The sequence below is a fragment of the Bufo bufo genome, chromosome 2, assembly GCF_905171765.1.
Source record: "Bufo bufo chromosome 2, aBufBuf1.1, whole genome shotgun sequence".
NCBI classification, from domain to species: domain Eukaryota; kingdom Metazoa; phylum Chordata; class Amphibia; order Anura; family Bufonidae; genus Bufo; species Bufo bufo.
Genome location: NC_053390.1, coordinates 643,625,142 through 643,645,677, shown reverse-complemented (window position 1 = coordinate 643,645,677; position 20,536 = coordinate 643,625,142). Strand labels below are relative to the sequence as shown.

At 50.9% G+C, this 20,536-nt stretch overlaps 1 protein-coding gene across 1 annotated transcript in view; it reads left to right on the top strand.

The window, feature by feature from the left end:
* The window catches only part of OTUD4 (OTU deubiquitinase 4), a 77,499-nt gene that overhangs the window by 43,352 nt on the left and 13,611 nt on the right, over window positions 1-20,536 (top strand). Inside the window, exons 10-13 of the mRNA XM_040418505.1 lie at window positions 94-158; window positions 16,938-17,038; window positions 18,284-18,405; window positions 19,472-19,640. Coding sequence (XP_040274439.1) covers window positions 94-158; window positions 16,938-17,038; window positions 18,284-18,405; window positions 19,472-19,640 — 457 coding nt within the window. The remainder of the gene's footprint in view (window positions 1-93; window positions 159-16,937; window positions 17,039-18,283; window positions 18,406-19,471; window positions 19,641-20,536) is intronic.

Below are 20,536 nucleotides of genomic sequence, written 5' to 3'. Positions count from 1 at the left end.
GAAAACTGGTGTAGGGGGCATGATAAATTGTTCCCATGGAATTTACATTGATCACACTTTTCTTATACTTAGTACATGTACGTTGTATTTTAGATCAGCAGAAGCTTGACTTCTCCATCGCTGCTGGAATGCAGTATTCTGTTGGAGACAAATGTCAGGTAAGTTATTACATTTTTTTTTTATATGGCTTTTAGAAAATGGAGACACAAAAACATATATATTTTTTTTTCATAGATGCTTTTCTTGTGTAAAACTGAAATAGAGTTGAAAAAGTAGACATTGTTGTAGGTATTGCTGCATCCGTAACAACCTGCTCTATAAAAAATATCAAATGATCTACTCCCTCAGATGAATGCCGTAAAAAAACATTAAATAAAAACTGTGCCAAAACAGCTATTTTTTGGTCACCTTGCCCCAAAAAAGTGTAATATTGAATAATTAAAAAAATCATATGTACCCGCACGCCAAATCCCTCTTCCAGCGTCCTGCCACTACGGTGCCAGAAGCTGAAGGGGCGACCCTGCTGGAACGGACCGAGGGTGAAGACGGCTGATGGTGAGAGAGTGGCTTCTCCAGGCGCGAATTATTCCCGCTTGGAGGTTCCGCTGCCCCCAGGGGATCGCTGCGCCGCCCCCCAGCCCGGATCCCTGTTAACCTTTTGGGTACCGGCCGGCTCCCATCTAGAGGAGACCCTAAGATGGCTGGCCCCCTTCCTGCCTCAGAGAGGCTGTGTTAAAAAAAAAAGAAAAAAGATAAATAGTGGGATTCTTGTTGGCTGCACAGGACGCTGCAGCCTGACCTCAGTAGTGCTGGCCGTATGCTTGCCCCCCTTCCATAGGCGGCATGTCGCGCTCCCCAACCGCGGCGCTTTCCAGGTGCATGTTCCCCTTCTAGGCGGACCCTTGCCCTCTCCCGGGATACGGCGCTGGCCAGGTGCAGGCCGCCCTTTCTATAGGCAGAATTCGTCACCCTTTCCAGTTACGGTGCTGGCCATGTGCATGACCCCCCCATCCTAGGCGGAATACTGCACTCTCCCTGGCTGCGGGCTGGTCTTGAGCATGACCCCCTTCTGTAGGCGGAATACTGCACTCTCACCGGATACGGTGCAGGCCATGTGCACGACCCCCTTCCAAAGGCGGAACGCTGCACTCTCGCTGGATTCGCTGCCGGCCATATGCATGACCCCCTTCCATAGGCGGAATGCTGCACTCCCTCTGGATCCGCTGCCGGCCATGTGCATGACCCCCCTTCCATGAGCGGTGTGCTGCACTCACTGGATTCGCTGCCGGCCATGGGCATGCCTCCTTTCCTCAGGCGGCATACATACATTCTCACTGACTGTGGTTGTTCTCTCGCCAGTACGTTGCTGGCCATGTGCATGACCCTCATCCATGGCGGGGTGCTTGCACTCTCCTTGGATGCGATGCTGGCCATGTGCATGACCCCCCTTTCTGGGCGGAATACTGCACTCTCACAGGATACGTTGCTGGCCATGAACATTGCCCTCTTCCATGGGTGGAATGCTTGCACTCCCATTGGATACTGTGCTGGCCTTGTGCATGACCACCCCTCATTCCATGGGCGGAATTTTGCACGCTCACGAGACTCATGGCTGTCCTTGTATATGCCGTGCTGGACTCGTACATGTTCCCCTTCATTGGCGGAGTAGTTGCACTCTCACGGAATTCGGTGTTAGGTGGATTATTGCACAATCACTTAATGCTAGGATAACCCTGTGCATGTCCCCCTTTCACTAGGCGGACCTCCTGTGTTCCTGCTGGATATTGTGCGGCCATGTGCATGGTCCCCTTCTGGGCGAAATATGGTATGTCCTACTTCTCTGAAGTTGGTACTGGCCTTGGGCATCACCCCCTTTTTGGGGCGGGCCTTTGCACTCTTGCCGACTGCAGTGTTTGCCAGGTACATTTCCCCCCTTTCTGGGCGGACTGCCTGCGTTCCATCGCATGCCGTACTAGTCTTGTGCATAACTCCCTTTCAGGCTGCACTTTGCACTCCCGTAGATACTGTGGGACTCTGTGGCTGGCCCCCTTCGCTGAGTGACTATTTTGCAGTGAGCGGACGTTCTTGTGCGTTTTGGGCCGTGTATGCTTCTCCTCCCGTAGGTGGGCTTCTCACTGCTTATGGGGCTGCTCGTACGTATGCCTCCCTTCCTCCTGCGACATACTTGTTTCTCTTGGGATACGATGCTTGCCGCAAGCCTTGCACTCTTCTCTGAAGAGATCATTCTGCTTCCACCTGACCCGGACGGGCTCTACTTGCTCTCTCTACTGCACCGAGCTAGGCGGTACTCGTTTCGAGTTTGGATTGTATATTGCGGTTCCGTTGTGACTGTATCCACCATGTTTGTTGGCCCTTCCACCTGGGGAGTGTTCGTGGTTCTTAGATGCGTACCCATTCGTCCTCCCACGGCATTGCTTTCCTGCGCAAGAGGTCATATGGACGAGAGTGCTGTCTGCAGCGCCCCTCGAATTCTACGTTGGCTCTGGCGGGACTACGGTTCCCTCGCCTACTACCATTTCCTCCTCTTCGGATGCAGTGTGGTATGAGTCCTTCCTATTGGCGCCCCCTGCACTTAAGTTCTGCTCTGCTACCAGGTTCGGGCCGCTCTTCTCAGGAAGGTGACCCAACTTCTCTTGGGTGCTCGATTTGTCCAGGTCAGGGGGAACTCCACTTTGGGTTCTTCAGGGTATTCGACTAACAACGCACAAAAATATATATGGTGTGGGGTACACGTTCACTACGGAAATATCAATTCACAGCATGACAGAATGTTACTAACAAAAAACAATAAATAATTTATTAGGGATAATGGTGGGTATAGATAAAATCAGGCGTACAGGAAATCAGTAGTGTGGAGAGGGACCTATAATATACCATCCACAACTCTGATAGCCTGACTAAATTACCTATATATATGTGGCAAGAATCCAGTGTTGGAGCACACTGATATCCAGCCTAAGTATATAGGGTGTAATGTATGCAGCACCCAACCTGGGGTTACTATGTAGAGTGCAATTCACTGTTACAGCTGCTAATTGTGTTGTCTAGCAAGCTGGTGAATTCACAACTCAGTAAATGCGGTGCACTGGGTTCTGATACACCCAGAAGCTGCTCCCCTATGGGCTGAGTGATGTATGTAACTTAGCTGTGCTCTCACAACGGCACTGGTGATCACTATATCACTGCAGTGACATGCCCTATGCGCTGAGCACAGCTGACATCAGTACTCCGCTCTACGCGTTTCAACATGCTTATGCAATTGCATGTCTCATCAGGAGCGAGCTACACTTGGTATTTAATTTAAGATGTCATGAAACAAACACCGCACTGTAACGTGCGTCTCTCGGCCCTGTGATGGCCATGTGTGGCCAGCCGCACGCCGAGTCTAAATAATCTAAGACCCGCCCCTATGCCGGTGGGTGCCGGCTCCAGCATCCAATCAGGGATAGAAACGCATCCTCTGATGCGCTCCCTGACTATGCCGTCGCCCTTTACGGCGTCATGCCAGCACGGGGAGGAGCATCACTATGCTCTCTTACATCTAAAGGGAATTATTCCGATGCGGTCATAAAGCAGTCAAGTGACAGCACTCAGACAAGATGATCAGGGTATTACAAGGAGATCGATTAGAGAAAAGAACAGCCATAAATGCCTAATTACAGCAAAGTAGGTGACATATTTGAGTTGGAATATCTTACAAAGTACACCACTATGCATAAGATGATATGACATCTAGTGTCTAATAATCACCTAAAGGACATATTAGAGGCGCTACTGAAATGCATACAGTTGCATAATGATACAAAGGAGCTCTAAATAAAGCAGGCAAAAGACAATGCCTCATTTAGTCCCTTGGGGTGAACAGTGTCTAGTTTACCCCACACCATATATATTTTTGTGCGTTGTTAGTCGAATCCTTTATTACTGGGGAATGGCAGGTTTCCTGTCAAGTGATTTCAGTGCGGAGAGCTGGCTAGGGGACCCTAAGGAGGTCTTTTCTGAAAAGGAATGGTCATCTCAGACAGCATATGTGAGCATCACATCTTCCTTCAAAAACCTGACACGTGTATATAAGGACTACATACGGTGCTGGTGGGAAGTCCAAACCTTGGACACGTATATTAAGAATAATATTGTTCCAAGAGGATTGAGAAATCCTATTTTCTCGCCCATATTCCTTGGGGGACACAGGAAACCATGGGTATAGCTCTGCTCCCTAGGAGGCGTGACACTAAGTGAAAGCTGTAAGCCCCTCCTCCATCAGCTATACCCTTCAGCCTGGAGAAGAGACTGCCAGTTTTTGCTTAGTGTCCAAGGAGGCAAGACACTCCCTGCTTAGGCAGGGTCGCTTTCCTATAATTTTTTATTTTTTGCGTTATTTGTTGTTTTTAATTCGTTTTTTTTCTACTTGCAGGGACAACAGAGGCGCACTAGACCCCTCTGTTTCTCCCGGGGTTGAGTTGCGCCAGTGCCGGTAATTCCGCACTGCCGCCTCCCCCACAGAAGACAAGGTGGACCAGGGCAGCCTCGCTCCCCTGCGTCCCGCCAGCTCAGGGTCGCCCGCACGCCAAGTCCCTCCCCCGGCTTCCTGCCACTGCGGTGCCAGGAGCTGAAGGGGCGACCCCCGCTGGATGGACTGAGGGCGAAGACAGCGTATGGTGAGAGTGGCTGCTCCAGCCTCCCCTTCCTCCCTCCCACCGCTGCTACATCCCCCATGGCCGCTGCTACATCCCCCATGGCCACTGCTACATGGCCACTGCTACATCGACCCCCCCCCCCCCCCCCCGGGCATATCGGGACCGTTACCGGGCAGGGGAGTTTATCTGGGCAAGTCCTTGGCTGGGACGCTGCCTTCAGAGGACGGCTGCAGGCAAAAAGCAAGCCGTCTGCCACATCCAGGCGCGGCGGGGGCCGCTTACTTGGCGTGAACGGCGCCATTTCATATTGGCCGGCACTTCATCACCTTTGGGGTTAAAATCATTTTGCCGCGCGCGCGCGGCTCTGCTTCTTCTTCAGCGCGGCAGAGGGGGGGCGGAGCTTCCTACATGCGCTCCGCTACTTCCGGTTTCATCGGGCTCCACTTCTCAGTGCTGCGTGGAATCCTCTCTGCCGTGTGATCCTGAAGCCAGTCATCTCCGTGCTGCTGCCTCTCCTCCACAGCCTCCTCAGTCTGTTCCCCTTACCGCTGCCGCTTGCATCATCCGGGTCTGGTAGGACTGTTAACCCCCTCCGTGCCACCACTTTTCTTTGGGGTCTCCCACTTTAAGTGCAGCATCTTTTTTCACCATGTCAGACCCTTCTGCAGCCGCCAAGCCTTGGTACCATGCCTGTACTGCTTGTAGGGAACCCTTTCCCCGGGGGCAGTCTGATCCGCACTGTACTGCATGCCGAGCTCCACCGCAGCCTCAGTCGCCCGCTGTGTCGCTCCCTGCTTCCTCTGACCCGCCTGACTGGGCTAGATCCCTGTCCCAGGCCGTGGAAAGCCTCACTCATGTCGTGGGCCGCCTAATAGACAGGCCACCTACCCCGCAGGACGCCTCTCTGACTGTCGCGCCCTCCGGGTCCACTGCTTCTGCCGCTGCAGCGGGTTCACTCTCTCTTAGTGACCCCTCCCGAGCTAGGCACTCTCAGAAGCGTATTAGAGTAGAGCGAGCCTCCTCCTCTGAGGCCTCACTCTCCCCGCCACGCGTGCGCACCCAGACGAGCCTCTCCTCTCCAAAGGATTCGCTCTCTGAAGGTGAATTGGCGGTTTCAGATTTGGAAATGGACTCGGCCCTGCCGTCCAAGTTAGCCTCAGCGATGGGTCAACTCATCTCTGATATTCGTGACACCTTTAAGGTGCAGGATGATCCTCCTAGCTCTGACGCAGCTAGCGTCTCCTTTATCAGACCCAGGCAGGCCTCAAAAGTCTTTCCAATCCACTCTGATTTCTCCTCTGTGGTGTCTAAGGCTTGGGCTCGCCCGGACGCCCGTTTTGTCAACCCCAAGAAGCTGGACATTTGCTATCCTTTTCCAGCCGATGTCGTGGCCACATGGTCTTCCCCACCCAAGGTGGACCCCCCTGTGGCCCGGCTGTCAAAGAACACGGCCATCCCTGTTCCCGACGGGTCCTCTCTTCAGTCAGCGGAGGACCGTCGCATGGAGACCCTTTCCAAGGGCATTTTTGCTGCCTCCGGTTCTGCTCTCAGACCGGTTTTTTGCCTCTGCTTGGGCAGGGAAAGCAATCTCTGCTTGGGGTGCGCAGCTGGAACAGGAGTTGGACTCGGATGTCCCCATCCAGGACCTACGTTCCTTGGCCCAACTTATTATTCGGGCCGGGAATTTTGTTTGTGAGGCCTCCCTTGATGCGGGAGCCCTTATTGCACGCTCCTCCGCCCTGGCAGTTTCCGTCAGGAGGGAGCTCTGGCTGAAGGTTTGGAAAGCGGACGCTGCCTCCAAACGTTCCTTGGCGGGGCTACCGTTTGCGGGTTCCCGCCTTTTCGGGGTCCGCCTAGACGAACTTATTTCGGAGGCCACGGGTGGTAAAAGCACCCATCTTCCTCAACCCCAAGCCAGGGGCGCCCCCCGCGGACGCCCTGGTGCGTCTCGTTTTCGGTCCTCCCGCAGGGCCTCTGGGGCTCCCACCACAGCTGCCGCTTCGGCTCCTCCCCAGGACAAGCGCAGGAAGTCGTTTTTTCGGGCGCAGCCCTCCTGGCGCAAGCCGCAGGCTGCCCGCACACCCGCAGCAAAGCAGTCCTCTGCCTGAAGGCGCGCCCCCACCCACCCGGGTGGGGGGCCGGCTCCTCCTTTTCAGGGACGTCTGGATGGCTCACGTCTCCGACGCCTGGGCCCTCGAAATTGTGTCCTCCGGATACAAAATCGAATTTGCATCCTTCCCTCCAGATCAGTTCTTTCGCTCCCGCCCGCCGCGGGACCCGAAAAGCGCGGCTGCGTTCTCCGCGGCCGTTCAAGCCTTACTGGACAGGGGGGTGATTACCCCCGTTCCTCTAGAGGAAAGGTTCCAAGGGTTCTACTCGAACCTCTTTGTAGTTCCCAAGAAGGGAGGTTCGGTGCGGCCCATTTTGGACCTCAAAAAGCTCAACCGTTTTCTCCTCCTTCGACGGTTTCGGATGGAGTCCCTCCGTTCCGCGGTGGCTTCCCTGGAGCAGGGAGATTTCATGTCTTCCATCGATATACAGGATGCCTACCTCCATGTTCCGGTAGCCCGGTGTCACCATCGTTTCCTCCGATTCGCCGTGGGGGACCTCCACTTCCAGTTTGTCGCCCTTCCCTTTGGGCTGGCAACAGCCCCCCGGGTGTTCACCAAGGTCCTGGCCCCGGTTTTGGCCTTACTCCGTTCCAGGGGTGTTTTTCTGCTACCGTACTTGGACGATATCCTCATCAAGGCTCCGTCCCTTTCTCAAGCGGTTGCCAGCGTGGATCTCACTCTAGAGACTCTGGCGAGGTTCGGTTGGGTCATCAACTTCCCCAAGTCCTCCCTTCCCCCCTCCAGACAACTAGTCTTCCTGGGAATGCTTTTAGACACAGGAGCGGCGGAGGTACGTCTTCCCTCGGAAAAACGTCTGATCCTCCGTGGGGCGGTTCGGGGTCTCCTTCTCCACCGTCGACCGTCCTTCCGCTTCTGCATGCGGGTCTTGGGGCAGATGGTTGCCTGCTTCGAGGCGATCCCATTTGCGCAGTTTCACTCCCGCCCTCTCCAACGGGCGATCATCTCCTCCTGGGACAAATCGCCGGAGTCTCTGGATCATCCCTTCCATCTATCGCCTCCGGTGCGGTCATCTCTCCGCTGGTGGTTACAGTCCCCTCTTCTGGGCAGGTCCTTTCTGCCACTCAACTGGTTGGTGGTTACAACCGATGCCAGTCTCTTGGGCTGGGGAGGCGTGTTCCCTCCCCGGTCCGTCCAGGGCATCTGGTCTCCATCGGAGTCCAAACTCTCGATCAATGTCCTGGAGCTGAGAGCGGCCCTTCTGTCTCTACGACACTGGACTCATCTGCTGAAGGGTCATCCTGTTCGTGTACAATCGGACAACGCCACGGCTGTGGCGTACATAAACCACCAGGGGGGCACTCGCAGCGCTGCAGCAATGCGGGAGGTCACCAGCATTCTCCGTTGGGCGGAAGCCCACGTCCCGGCCCTATCTGCAATTTTTATTCCAGGGGTGGACAATTGGGCGGCGGACTTCCTCAGTCGCACCACCGTCGACCCCGGCGAGTGGTCTCTTCACCCGGAGGTATTCGAGGCCATTTGCCCTCGTTGGGGCATACCGGACGTGGACCTCATGGCCTCAAAATTCAATCACAAGGTCCCCGCCTTTCTGTCCAGGGCCAGGGATCCGGGAGCTTGCGGAGCCGACGCCCTCGTTCTTCCTTGGCGAGGCTTCGCGCGCCCATACATATTCCCTCCCATCCCTCTCCTGCCCAAGGTCCTTCGGAAGATCGCGGCGGAAGGCGTCTCGGTGATTCTGGTCGCTCCGGACTGGCCCCGCCGGTCTTGGTATGCCGACCTCATGCTGCTCCTGGCAGACGCGCCCTGGTCGCTGCCCGCCAGGGAAGATCTTCTCTCTCAGGGACCGATCTTCCACCCGCGTTTAGGGTCCCTACGTTTGACGGCGTGGTTGTTGAGACCACCGTCCTGACACGTAGGGGTTTTTCTGCGGACGTCGTCCGCACCATGATCCGCGCCCGTAAGCCGTCCTCTTCTAGGATCTATTATAGGACCTGGAGGACCTTTTTGGGGTTCTGTGCCGATCTGGGGATTCCCCTGCTCCGCTTTTCTCTCCCCACCGTTTTGTCCTTCCTGCAGAGCGGACTGGCCCAAGGTCTGGGCCTTAGTTCTTTGAAGGGTCAGGTGTCTGCGCTGTCCATTTTGTTTCAGCGCCCACTGGCCCCCCTTGGTCCTGTCAAGACCTTCCTTCAGGGCGTGGCTCACGCGGTTCCCCCGTACCGCCCTCCGGTACCGCCCTGGGACCTGAACCTGGTTCTCTCAGCGCTCCAGGCTTCTCCTTTCGAGCCTCTGCGGACGGTTTCCTTGCGACTTCTGTCCTGCAAGGTTATTTTCCTTGTAGCCGTCACCTCTCTTCGGAGGGTGTCCGAATTGGCTGCACTCTCCTGTCTGGAACCTTTCCTTGTGTTCCACCAGGACAAGGTGGTTCTTCGTCCGGTCCCTTCCTTCCTTCCTAAGGTGGTCTCCGCCTTTCATCTGAACGAGGACATCGTTCTCCCCTCTTTGTGTCCTTCCCCTTCCCACCCGCGGGAGAGGAAGCTTCATCGCCTGGACGTTGTCAGGGCGCTCAAGATTTACCTGGAAGTAACCAGCTCTTTCAGGCATACTGACTCGATCTTTGTGGTCCCGGAGGGGTCGCGCAGAGGGATGGCGGCATCCAAAGTTGCTATCGCCCGTTTTGTCAAGATGGCTGTTACTGAGGCTTATCTCGCCAAGGGCAAGGTTCCGCCCCTTGGTGTTACTGCTCACTCCACTAGAGCGGTCGGGGCTTCCTGGGCTCAGAGGAATCGGGCTTCTACGGAGCAGATTTGCAAGGCGGCCACTTGGTCCTCCTTGCACACCTTCACCAAGTTCTACAGGGTGCATACTCATGCGTCGGCTGACGCTGCTTTAGGCCGTTTGGTGTTGCAGGCGGCAGTTGATTGATGCCCCTGGTGTTGGTTGAGTTTGTTCTGGTCCCTCCCTTCTGGGACTGCTCTGGAACGTCCCATGGTTTCCTGTGTCCCCCAAGGAATATGGGCGAGAAAAGGAGACTTTTGTATTACTTACCAGTAAAGTCTCTTTCTCGCTCTTCCTTGGGGGACACAGCACCCGCCCTTCATTTGGGTTACAGTTGTGGTTCCGGCTTGGTGGCCCCCGTTGGGGCTCGACAGTTTTTCCGGTTGGTGGTTATCTTTCACTACTTGGACACGCAACTGGCAGTCTCTTCTCCAGGCTGAAGGGTATAGCTGATGGAGGAGGGGCTTACAGCTTTCACTTAGTGTCACGCCTCCTAGGGAGCAGAGCTATACCCATGGTTTCCTGTGTCCCCCAAGGAAGAGCGAGAAAGAGACTTTACTGGTAAGTAATACAAAAGTCTCCTTTTTCCCACCGCTCGTGTTCGTATCAGTGATTTCCTCGCCAAGTGGGAACAAGAGTCGATTGATGGCTCTTTACGCCTTTATGAGGCTACTACTTGACGAGGAAAAACGGCTGCTCAACAAGAGTGACAGTAAGCTGAAAAAAAGCATAGCTCAAACCAAAAAGTTCAGTGAACACACTGACTTTGTTAAAAAGGAGACTCTATTGCAGCAGAATATAGAACGGTTCACTTGTTACATTAAAGAAAAGAAACACCTTTTTATACAACAGGGACATTAAGGACTTCAAAGAAGGGAAGGTGTTTGATTTTGGCCCAAAACGACCAACTACTTCGGAGGTTGATACAGAGTTGTCATCCTCTGAGGCAGATACGGACATTGAAACAGGATCTAATACATTTAGAGGCAGAGGGGGATCCAGAGGGTCATCAAGAACACGAGGTGAAAGATCAGGCAGAGGATCTAGGTTTTTTTTTTTTTTAGACAATACACCCCCCGTTTCAGACTACCTTTTACGCCACAAAAAGACAACAGAGGGTCCCAAATAGAGGACCTCCAAGTGGTGAATCTGTCTAAACGCATGCTGTCTCAACCAGAAATAGAGGTTCTACGAAAGGGCCTCTCTTTTGTACCTCTACAAAAATTTTATCTGCTCAATTGGGTCAAAGACCTTCACCTTTATGCACGCAAGCTTAAATGGAAAAAAAAAATTCTTACTCATGACACTCACATGTGTCAGGAGTTGGGCATTAGGATGGAGGAGGTAGAAGATGTACAGCTACTGGCTGGTCTATATGAGGAAGGCACTAGGGATATTGGTGATGGCCCATTCACAGACTTGCGATATCCGTCCAAAATGTTCCCCCCGATAAACGACAATACCCCCATTGACACCTTTGTCACGGTTGTTACTCAGGACCTTCAAAATCTGAAGGGTCAACCTTTAGGTCGTGACAACCTTAGTCCCCAGGAAAGAACAGATAAGGGGTGTAATATTGTCATTATGGATCAGGAAGCATATTGTGATATGTGCCTCACCATTTTACAAGATGCCACCACATATAGACGCCTCCCATCGGACCCAACCTCCATTTTTAGGGAACAGCTGTCCACACTCCTAAAGAAAGCGTTAAGGGAGAAACTTATCAACAAGACCGAACTGGAGTTCCTGTTACCCAAGTTCCTGATCCGGGCTGTGTTTTATAGCCTTCCTAAGTTACACAAGCAGAGTATACCACTCAAAGGCAGACCCATCGTGTCGGGGATTGGGAGCCTCACAGCCAACATTAGCACATATGTTGATGTGATCTTGAGGCCCTTTGTGGCATGTTTACCATCCTATGCCCGCGACACGATAGATGTTTTACAACGCCTTGAGGGCATTCAATGTGAGGCAGACACTTGGCTTGCTAGTTTGGATGTGGAGGCCCTGTACAGCTCTATTCTACATGACAAGGGCTGTCAAGCTGTACGGGCCTTCCTCCAACAGAGAGCTGCACACCTTAACCGCCACAATATTTTTGTGATGGACCTATTAGAATTTGTCCTGAATCACAACATGTTCCTGTTTGACCGTCAGGTTTTCCACCAGCTCAGGGGAGTTGCGATGGGTAGCCCGTGTGCCCCGACTTACGCAAATCTCTACCTGGGCTGGTGGGAAAAGGAGGTTGTGTTTAGTGATTCCATGGAACAGTACACGTCGTCGATATTAATCTGGATCAGGTATATCGACGACGTGTTTCTGCTATGGAAAGGGTCGAAGGATTGGTTCACTAAATTTGTACCTGAATTAAACAGCAATCAGCTAGGCCTATTTTTTACGTCCGATATACAGGAGAGGGCAATTACATTTCTGGACCTGACTATCACTGTGGCATCAGACAGGAGAATTACGACCAACCTGTTCCGGAAGCAGACAGCCACGAACAGCCTGTTGAGGTGGGACAGTGGCCACCCCCTGGCCCTCAGACGCGGCATTCCTAAAGGCCAGTATCTGAGGGCCAGGAGGAACTGCTCAGAATTGAGGGATTTCAAGGTGGCCGTGAATGACCTGCGGTCACGGTTCACACGCAGGGGGTATCCTGAGCAAACACTCAGAAAGGCCTACCATCACTCGATGAGTGTTAACCGTGATCAATTATTGACCCCTAAGCAGAGGCCACTGGACCAACATCTCCCGAGAATCATAGCTACATATGATAAAGCAGAAACACGTATACAGGAGATTCTTCAGAAACATTGGCCCATCCTACAATCTGACCCTGACATTGGTGCACTAGTGTCAGATCGTCCCGCCATCACATTCCGTCGTAGCTCTAATATACGTGACCGCCTGGTCCACAGTATTTATCTACACCCCACATCGGATACCTGGTTCAGGAATACACTTACTGGCACCTTTCCATGTGGTAAATGTGTCATCTGCAGTAACATCATGAAGGGGCCATATTTCATGAGCCAAGTAACAAAGGAGAGATTTTCTATCAGATCCTTTATCAGATGTACATCAGTGGGAGTAGTGTACCTCATCACCTGTGTGTGTGTGTGGTGTACAGTATGTGGGGAAAACAAGGCGCGAGCTACGGAGACGTGTTGGTGAACACCTATTGGACATTAAGAACAAGCGCGATACATCTGTTGCACGCCATGTCTGTGAGTCTCATGAGGACAATCCAGACGTGCTGCGGGTCCAGGGGTTTGAACATGTCACTACATCCATTCGCGGAGGTGACATTGATTTGTCATTGCTCCGCAAGGAGACACAGTGGATCTTTAAACTAGACACTGTTCACCCCAAGGGACTAAATGAGGCATTGTCTTTTGCCTGCTTTATTTAGAGCTCCTTTGTATCATTATGCAACTGTATGCATTTCAGTAGCGCCTCTAATATGTCCTTTAGGTGATTATTAGACACTAGATGTCATATCATCTTATGCATAGTGGTGTACTTTGTAAGATATTCCAACTCAAATATGTCACCTACTTTGCTGTAATTAGGCATTTATGGCTGTTCTTTTCTCTAATCGATCTCCTTGTAATACCCTGATCATCTTGTCTGAGTGCTGTCACTTGACTGCTTTTATGACCGCATCGGAATAATTCCCTTTAGATGTAAGAGAGCATAGTGATGCTCCTCCCCGTGCTGGCATGACGCTGTAAAGGGCGACGGCATAGTCAGGGAGCGCATCAGAGGATGCGTTTCTATCCCTGATTAGATGCTGGAGCCGACACCCACCGGCATGGGGGCGGGTCTTAGATTATTTAGACTCTGCGTGCGGCTGGCCACACATGGCCATCACAGGGCCGAGAGACGCACGTTACAGTGCGGTGTTTGTTTCATGACATCTTAAATTAAATACCAAGTGTAGCTCGCTCCTGATGAGACATGCAATTGCATAAGCATGTTGAAACGCGTAGAGCGGAGTACTGATGTCAGCTGTGCTCAGCGCATAGGGCATGTCACTGCAGTGATATAGTGATCACCAGTGCCGTTGTGAGAGCACAGCTAAGTTACATACATCACTCAGCCAACAGGGGAGCCGCTTCTGGGTGAGTCAGAACCCAGTGCACCGCATTTACGGAGTTGTGAATTCACCAGCTTGCTAGAAAACACAATTAGCAGCTGTAACAGTGAATTGCACTCTACATAGTAACCCCAGGTTGGGTGCTGCATACATTACACCCTATATACTTAGGCTGGATATCAGTGTGCTCCAACACTGGATTCTTGCCACATATATATAGGTAATTTAGTCAGGCTATCAGAGTTGTGGATGGTATATTATAGGTCCCTCTCCACACTACTGATTTCCTGTACGCCTGATTTTATCTATACCCACCATTATCCCTAATAAATTATTTATTGTTTTTTGTTAGTAACGTTCTGTCAGGCTGTGAATTGATTATTCAGGGTATTCGCCTTCTGCGAGGCGGTGAGCCGGGCGTCTCACAGAGTAGCGGGTGTTCTGCCTTTGAGCTGTCCTACTATGACTTCCCTGTTGCCCACTCCTCCTTTCGGTTGGAGGGTGTTATGCCGGCCTCGGTCTCGACTGCTTTTTCTCGTCGGCTCTGTTTTGGCTCCCGCTCGGGACATATCATTCCGATGTGGCGTCTGCCCCGGCCAGGCTTCAGAGGCTGTTCCTTCACTGCCCTCCCCTCTGGGGAGAGCATGGTTTTTCACTTGGATGGTTCCGGTGTTCCTTGTGGCCATCGTACCGTCTCCCTCGTTCACTCTGGCTGTACTAGCTGTGCGCCCATTTACCGGGTCTACCGCGTTCTGTCCTCCCGCTTGGGTGCAGATTGCGTTTTCCATTCTAGGCGATGGTCCTGCTGTAAACTTAATTTCTCGGTAACTTGGGAGGACTACCCTTCGGTCCAGATTGTCCTTAGATCTCCCACACCGGGACTATAGAACCCCTTCCTCTGGTGGCAACATCGAACATTGTCCTGGCATCTGTCGGATGCTGGGAGGACCCTTTCGGTTCCTTCCGTCTGTCCTTCTGCTCCCCCACTCCAGGTGGGTACGGGACGACGTTGCTCGGGGGCCGACGGGACCAGTTTTGCCGGACTCTTCTGCCCGTGTTACTTGTCTGCGCCTGATCACATTGGGTTTTTTCCCCGCTTTCCCAGGCGATTCCAGCGGGCACGCTAGTGTTCGCTCCCGGCCATGCTTCATCCAGGATCTATTATCGGACTTAGAGTTCTTACCTGAGGTTCTGTGGGAAGCTGAGCTTTTCCCCACTCTGCCTTTCCCCCCTAATAGTTCTGTCCTTCTCCAGTCCGGCCTGGACCTGGGACTCTGTTCCTTGAAGGGTCAAGTGTCGGCGCTGTCCATCATCTTCCAGCGTTCCTGGCCCCTCTTGGGACTGTCAAGACCTTCTTCCACGGAGTGGCTCATTGGTTCCTCTGTACCACCCTGTGCACTACATACTGAGCTCTCGGCGCTCCAAGCTTTCCTTTGGAGCCGTTACAGAAGTTCTCTCTACTCCTTCTGTCCTGTACTGTTGTTTTTCTGTAGCCATCATGTCTCTCAGACGGGTGTCTGAATGGCGGCCCTTCTTGTTCCGAGCCTTCTGTCCTTCCATAGGACAGGGGGGTTCTCCATCCTGTCCCTTCCTTCCTTCTGAAGGTGGTATCTGCCTTTCATCTCAACGAGGCTATCGTCCTCCCCTTCCCACCCCCGGGAACGGACACTTCACCGATTGGATGTTGTTCGGGCCTTGCAGTTTTACTTAGAGATCACCGGCTCTTGTCGACGCTCGGACTCTTGTGTTTCCAGGAGGTCCGCGCAAAGGTTTGACGGCCTCCAGGGTGGCTTTCCCCCGCTTCATCAGAAGGCTATTGCTGAGGTTACCGCACCAGGGGAGGGTTCCGCCTTCGGTGTCACCGTTCATTTCACCAGAGCGGTCGGTGCATCCTGGCCCAGAGACATTGGGCTTCGGCCGCAAATTTGTGCGAGGCGGCCACCGGTCTTCCTTGCACGCCTTGCCAGGTTCTACAGGGTGCATGCTCGGGCTTCGGCGGATGCTGCCTTGGGCCGCCTGGGTTTGCAGGCGGCGGTTACTTGATGCCTTCGGGTGCTTCGCCTTGGAGCTGTGTTCCCCCCCTTCCCCCCCCTTGGACTGCTCTCGGACGTCCCAAGGTCTTCTGTGTACCCCAAGGAAAATAGGCGAGAAAACGAGATTCTTGTATAACTTACCAGTAAAATCTCTTTCTCGCTCTTCCTTGGGGGACACAGCACCCACCCATTCATTGTTTTTTCTACACTGTTTCCGGACTTGGTTTACCCCATTGGGTAGTTGGCTTGTTGGTTCCACTTGTTGGACATTGCCTTTTCTCACTACTTGGACACACAACTGGCTGTCTCTCTCTCCAGGCTGAGGGTATAGCTGCTGGAGGAGGGGCTTAACAGTTTTCACTTAGTGTCACACCTCCTAGCGAGCTGAGCTATACCCAAGGTCTTCTGTGTCCCTCAAGAAATTGCGAGAAAGAGATTTTACTGGTAAATTATACAAAAATCTCGTTTTTTCCATTGAAAAAAAAAATGTTCAGTGGAAAAAGTTGCAAAAATAAACGCCCTATCCACATATTTGGTATTGCTGCATGTGTAACGAACCACTCTACAGAGTTATCACTTAATAGTTATAAACTATTATATAGTTGATTAAAAAAAATGCAAGAATTGCAGTTTTTTCTTATTCACCACTGGAAAAAAATTAATAAAAATGCCATAGATCAAAAAGTGTTATGTACCCCAAAATGATAGCAATGAAAGCTACAAGTCGTCCCACAAAAATAAAGCCCTAACACAGCCCCGTAGAAAGAAAAAAAAAAAGCTATGGGTCTTAGGCTGCGGCGATAAAAAAAAAAGTAAATGTTTTTTGCAAGTGTTTTATTGTAGTAAAATTTTTTTTTTTTTTTTTAAATCTGTATTTAATATCGCTCTAATGTTCATTCTCTAGAAGTAAACCGTTAGGATTCCATGACTGCAAACAGAACATACAATAAAGTCTGTGAAACCTAGTGCTAATACTGGAATACGTCTTTAATATTAACTTTCACAGTTCTAGTTTGCTGTGTTCATAATTGCTCTACTCCTATTACATATATGAACACTGTGAGAAGAACACGCATTAGCTGCTTCCAAAAGTTTTATACGTTTATTTATATTTTTAATTATGTGCTGATCCTGTATGGTACATTATGTGCTCAGGGCTCTTCTCACATTCAGTCTATTTGTCTGCATTTGAAGATCTTTTTAGGAAACCCTTTTGTACTTCATGCTCCAAGTGCACTGTACTCATTTAATCCATTCTGGTAATTGCTAATTGTAGGTCCGCTTGGAGTCAGGCGGAACGTTTTATAGCGCGCACATTCAGGAAGTTGGTGCAGATAATGGACCGGCCGTCGTCTTTGTGGAGGAACTGGGGCGAAAGTATGTATTTTCTGTGGTTATTTCCAGATCTTAGGGTGGGTTCACATCACGTTTTTCCCATTCTTTTAACGTATACAAAAAACGTATACGTTAAATGGATGCCTAAGACTGATGACCTACAGTGGCATCAATCCGTTCACCATACAGTGGCATCAATCCGTTCACCATACAGTTCGATTGTGTAAAAAAAAAAAGTATACATTTTCTTACTATTGTAAAAAAAAAGTATACTTTTTTTTAACCGGACTGTGCAGGATAGAAGAAAGTGGTGTGCTGCGTTTTTGTATTTTTATTTTTTTTCTAACGTATATGTCAAACTGAGGCATAAAACGTGATGTTAACCCACCCTTATACTGCTGGTTTCTTTTGACCAAGGTAACCAACCTGGTCTTACCAGGATAAGGAGGCATCCTCTGTCTATGGGAAATAAGCTTTCACCTTTTGCTCTCTGTGAGGCCTCATGCACACGGCTGTTGTTTGGGTCCACATCCAAGCCGTCGTTTTGGCGGCTCGAATGCGGACCCATTCACTTCAATGGGGCTGCAAAAGATGCGGACAGCACACAGAGTGTTGCTCCATTCCGTGGCCCCGCTAAAAAAATAGCGCAAGAATAGCTTTGCGGACAAGAATAGGAATTTATAATGAAGGCTGTCTGTGCCGTTCCCGCAAATTGCGGAATGCGTACGAACGCCATCCGTGTTTTGCGGATCCGCGATTTGCGGACCGCAAAACACACCACTGTCGTGTGCATGCGGCCTAAGAGCAGTGATACTATGGAACGCTCTACCAGGGGAGGTTGTGGTGGCTGAATCACTGAAAAGGTTCCGGAGGGAATTGGATGCCTTTCTTGAAAGTAAAAATATTACTGGTTATGTTACTAGATTTCTATAGATGGGACGTTAATTCAGGGATGTATTCTGGTTGCCATATTTGGGGACTGGGAGGAAATTTACCTCCCAAAATGGGGTAGGGGGTATCTATCTCATGAGGATTTTCCTTTCTCTGTATCACCACAGTAGAATTAGAGGTTGGACTTGATTGGCCCGTGTCTTTCTTCAACTTTATCAACTATATAACAATGTACCTGTATAGGACTCAGCGTAGCACCACAAAATGTGGACCGAAGTAGTCTAAAGTTGAGAACAGTAGCGGCAGCTGATATTGTTTTTGGTTTTCTATAGGTTGGTGTGATTAGTTATCAGTAGTTTCAGCTTTTTCATCTGTTTACTGACTTTTCGTTTTTAGACATGTTGTTCAATTGAAAAATCTTAAGCCCATCTCCTTAAACACAAGTGCAGATGGTTGGAACACTGTTGCAGGGAAAAAGGTAAAGAAGACCTCTGCAAGTAGCACAAGTGGTCACGTAGGTAAGCATGTGTACTCATGTTTGGGTTTTACATGTTAGAGGGATTGTGTCAAGTATGATAGTTATCCGATATCCACAAGAGAGAGGTCAGCTATCTGATCCATGGGGGTCCCCACCAATCCTGAGAATGGGTTCCCGTGTTCTTGTCCAGATGGAGCAGCAGGCCAAGCATGTGCCCATTCCTTTTTTATGGAATTGACAGAGATAGCTGGGTACCATGTTTCTGTCCTAATGGAGTGACAGGCTGAGCATGCACCCTGCCGCTTCATTCATTCTCTATGGGACTGTCAGAGGTAGCGGGGTTCTGTGTTCCTGTCTTAATGGAGCCGCTGGCTGAGCATGAGCCCTGCCGCTTCATTCATTCTCTATGGGACTGCCAGAGGTAGCGGGGTTCCGTGTTCCTGTCTTAATGGAGCCGCTGGCTGAGCATGAGCCCTGCCGCTTCATTCATTCTCTATGGGACTGCCAGAGGTAGCTGGGTTCTGTGTTCCTGTCTTAATGGAGCCGCTGGCTGAGCATGCACCCTGCCGCTTCATTCATTCTCTATGGGACTGTCAGAGGTAGCGGGGTTCTGTGTTCCTGTCTTAATGGAGCCGCTGGCTGAGCATGCACCCTGCCGCTTCATTCATTCTCTATGGGACTGCCAGAGGTAGCGGGGTTCCGTGTTCCTGTCTTAATGGAGCCGCTGGCTGAGCATGAGCCCTGCCGCTTCATTCATTCTCTATGGGACTGCCAGAGGTAGCGGGGTTCCGTGTTCCTGTCTTAATTGAACCGCTGGCTGAGCATGCACCCTGCTGCTTTATTCATTCTCTATGCGACTACCAGCGATGGCTTATTACAGGCAGTCCTATACAGAATGAATGGAGAGAGAAGGCGCATGCTTGACCTGCTCAATCAGGACAGGAATATGGGACCCCTGCAGTCAGACACCCACCAATCAGTTTGTTATGCCCTATCCTGTGGATAGGGGATAACTTTTATGCTTGGCACAACCTAAGATAACGGGGCAAGGCTTGCGGTTTCTCTAATAATTCCCCCCCCCCCCCCCCCCCCCCCCAAATCTTTAGAGAAGGATTACAGGGGACAGAAGAATTATGGAAAAGCTGTAAAAGTGCAGCCTATGCCCTCTCGTCTGCAACAAATTACCACAAACAAGCAGCATGGGATGTCTCCAGATCAAGCTACCCTGAACGAGAACAAGGGACGGAGCAGGACTCCTCCGAAAGTGCCTGGAAGGTAAAATGCTCTGACCTGCTACAAAGATTGGAATTCTGGTCATGAACATAACTGAAGTGAAATACTAAAGGGGTTGTGCAGTCATGTAATAGTGTGTACTGCAAGAAAATGTCGACTAGCACCTCCAAAGTTACAGATGCACATCCATAAAGCTACATACAAACAGCAAACAAAATACGTATGGAAGAACACTGTTGCATGCAAACAAAAGAACTAGAGATTAGGGATTATTTTGAATTAGGAACCCTTCTGTAGAAGCCACTTTGACGTTGGTAGATGGACCCGACACACGTTTGATCAAAAATGTGCGCAAATCTCTAGTTATCCCTAATCTCTAGTTATTTTGTTTGCATGTATAACAGTGTGCTGCCATACTTATTGTTTGCTGTCTGCATATAAAAGTGTATAGACCTAATTATGGTATCGTAAAACAATTTATTTACTAATAGTGTTTCCAGTTTGACTCCTTTTTCTGACACGTGACTGCGGTTATCCAGTGTACACTGATGCGGCCTGGCGTTCTGTTACAAGTTAATATTGGTGAACTCTGTGCCCCTGCGCGGCTGAAACTAGCAGGTGGCTTTCCCTGACAAGCTTTGAGCCGGGCTTCTGTGATGTATGACATCCTGTCAACCGATTGTGCACTGTGCCTGCGCTCAAATGAGCAGGCACTCGCCTAACATCATATTACGGGTACGCTGTGTAAGACGATGGGGCTGCAATTGGCGGAAGTCATGCGATCAGCAGACCGAACAAAATTCGTGTCACATCAGTGTACGCCAGATAGTTGTGGTCACTTGACCGTGGGTATGAAAGGGGAGTTGAAGCCCAATTTGGAAACACTATATTAGCGCTGATGTGAATACAGCCTTACTATCTATTTCTTTCTGTTTCTC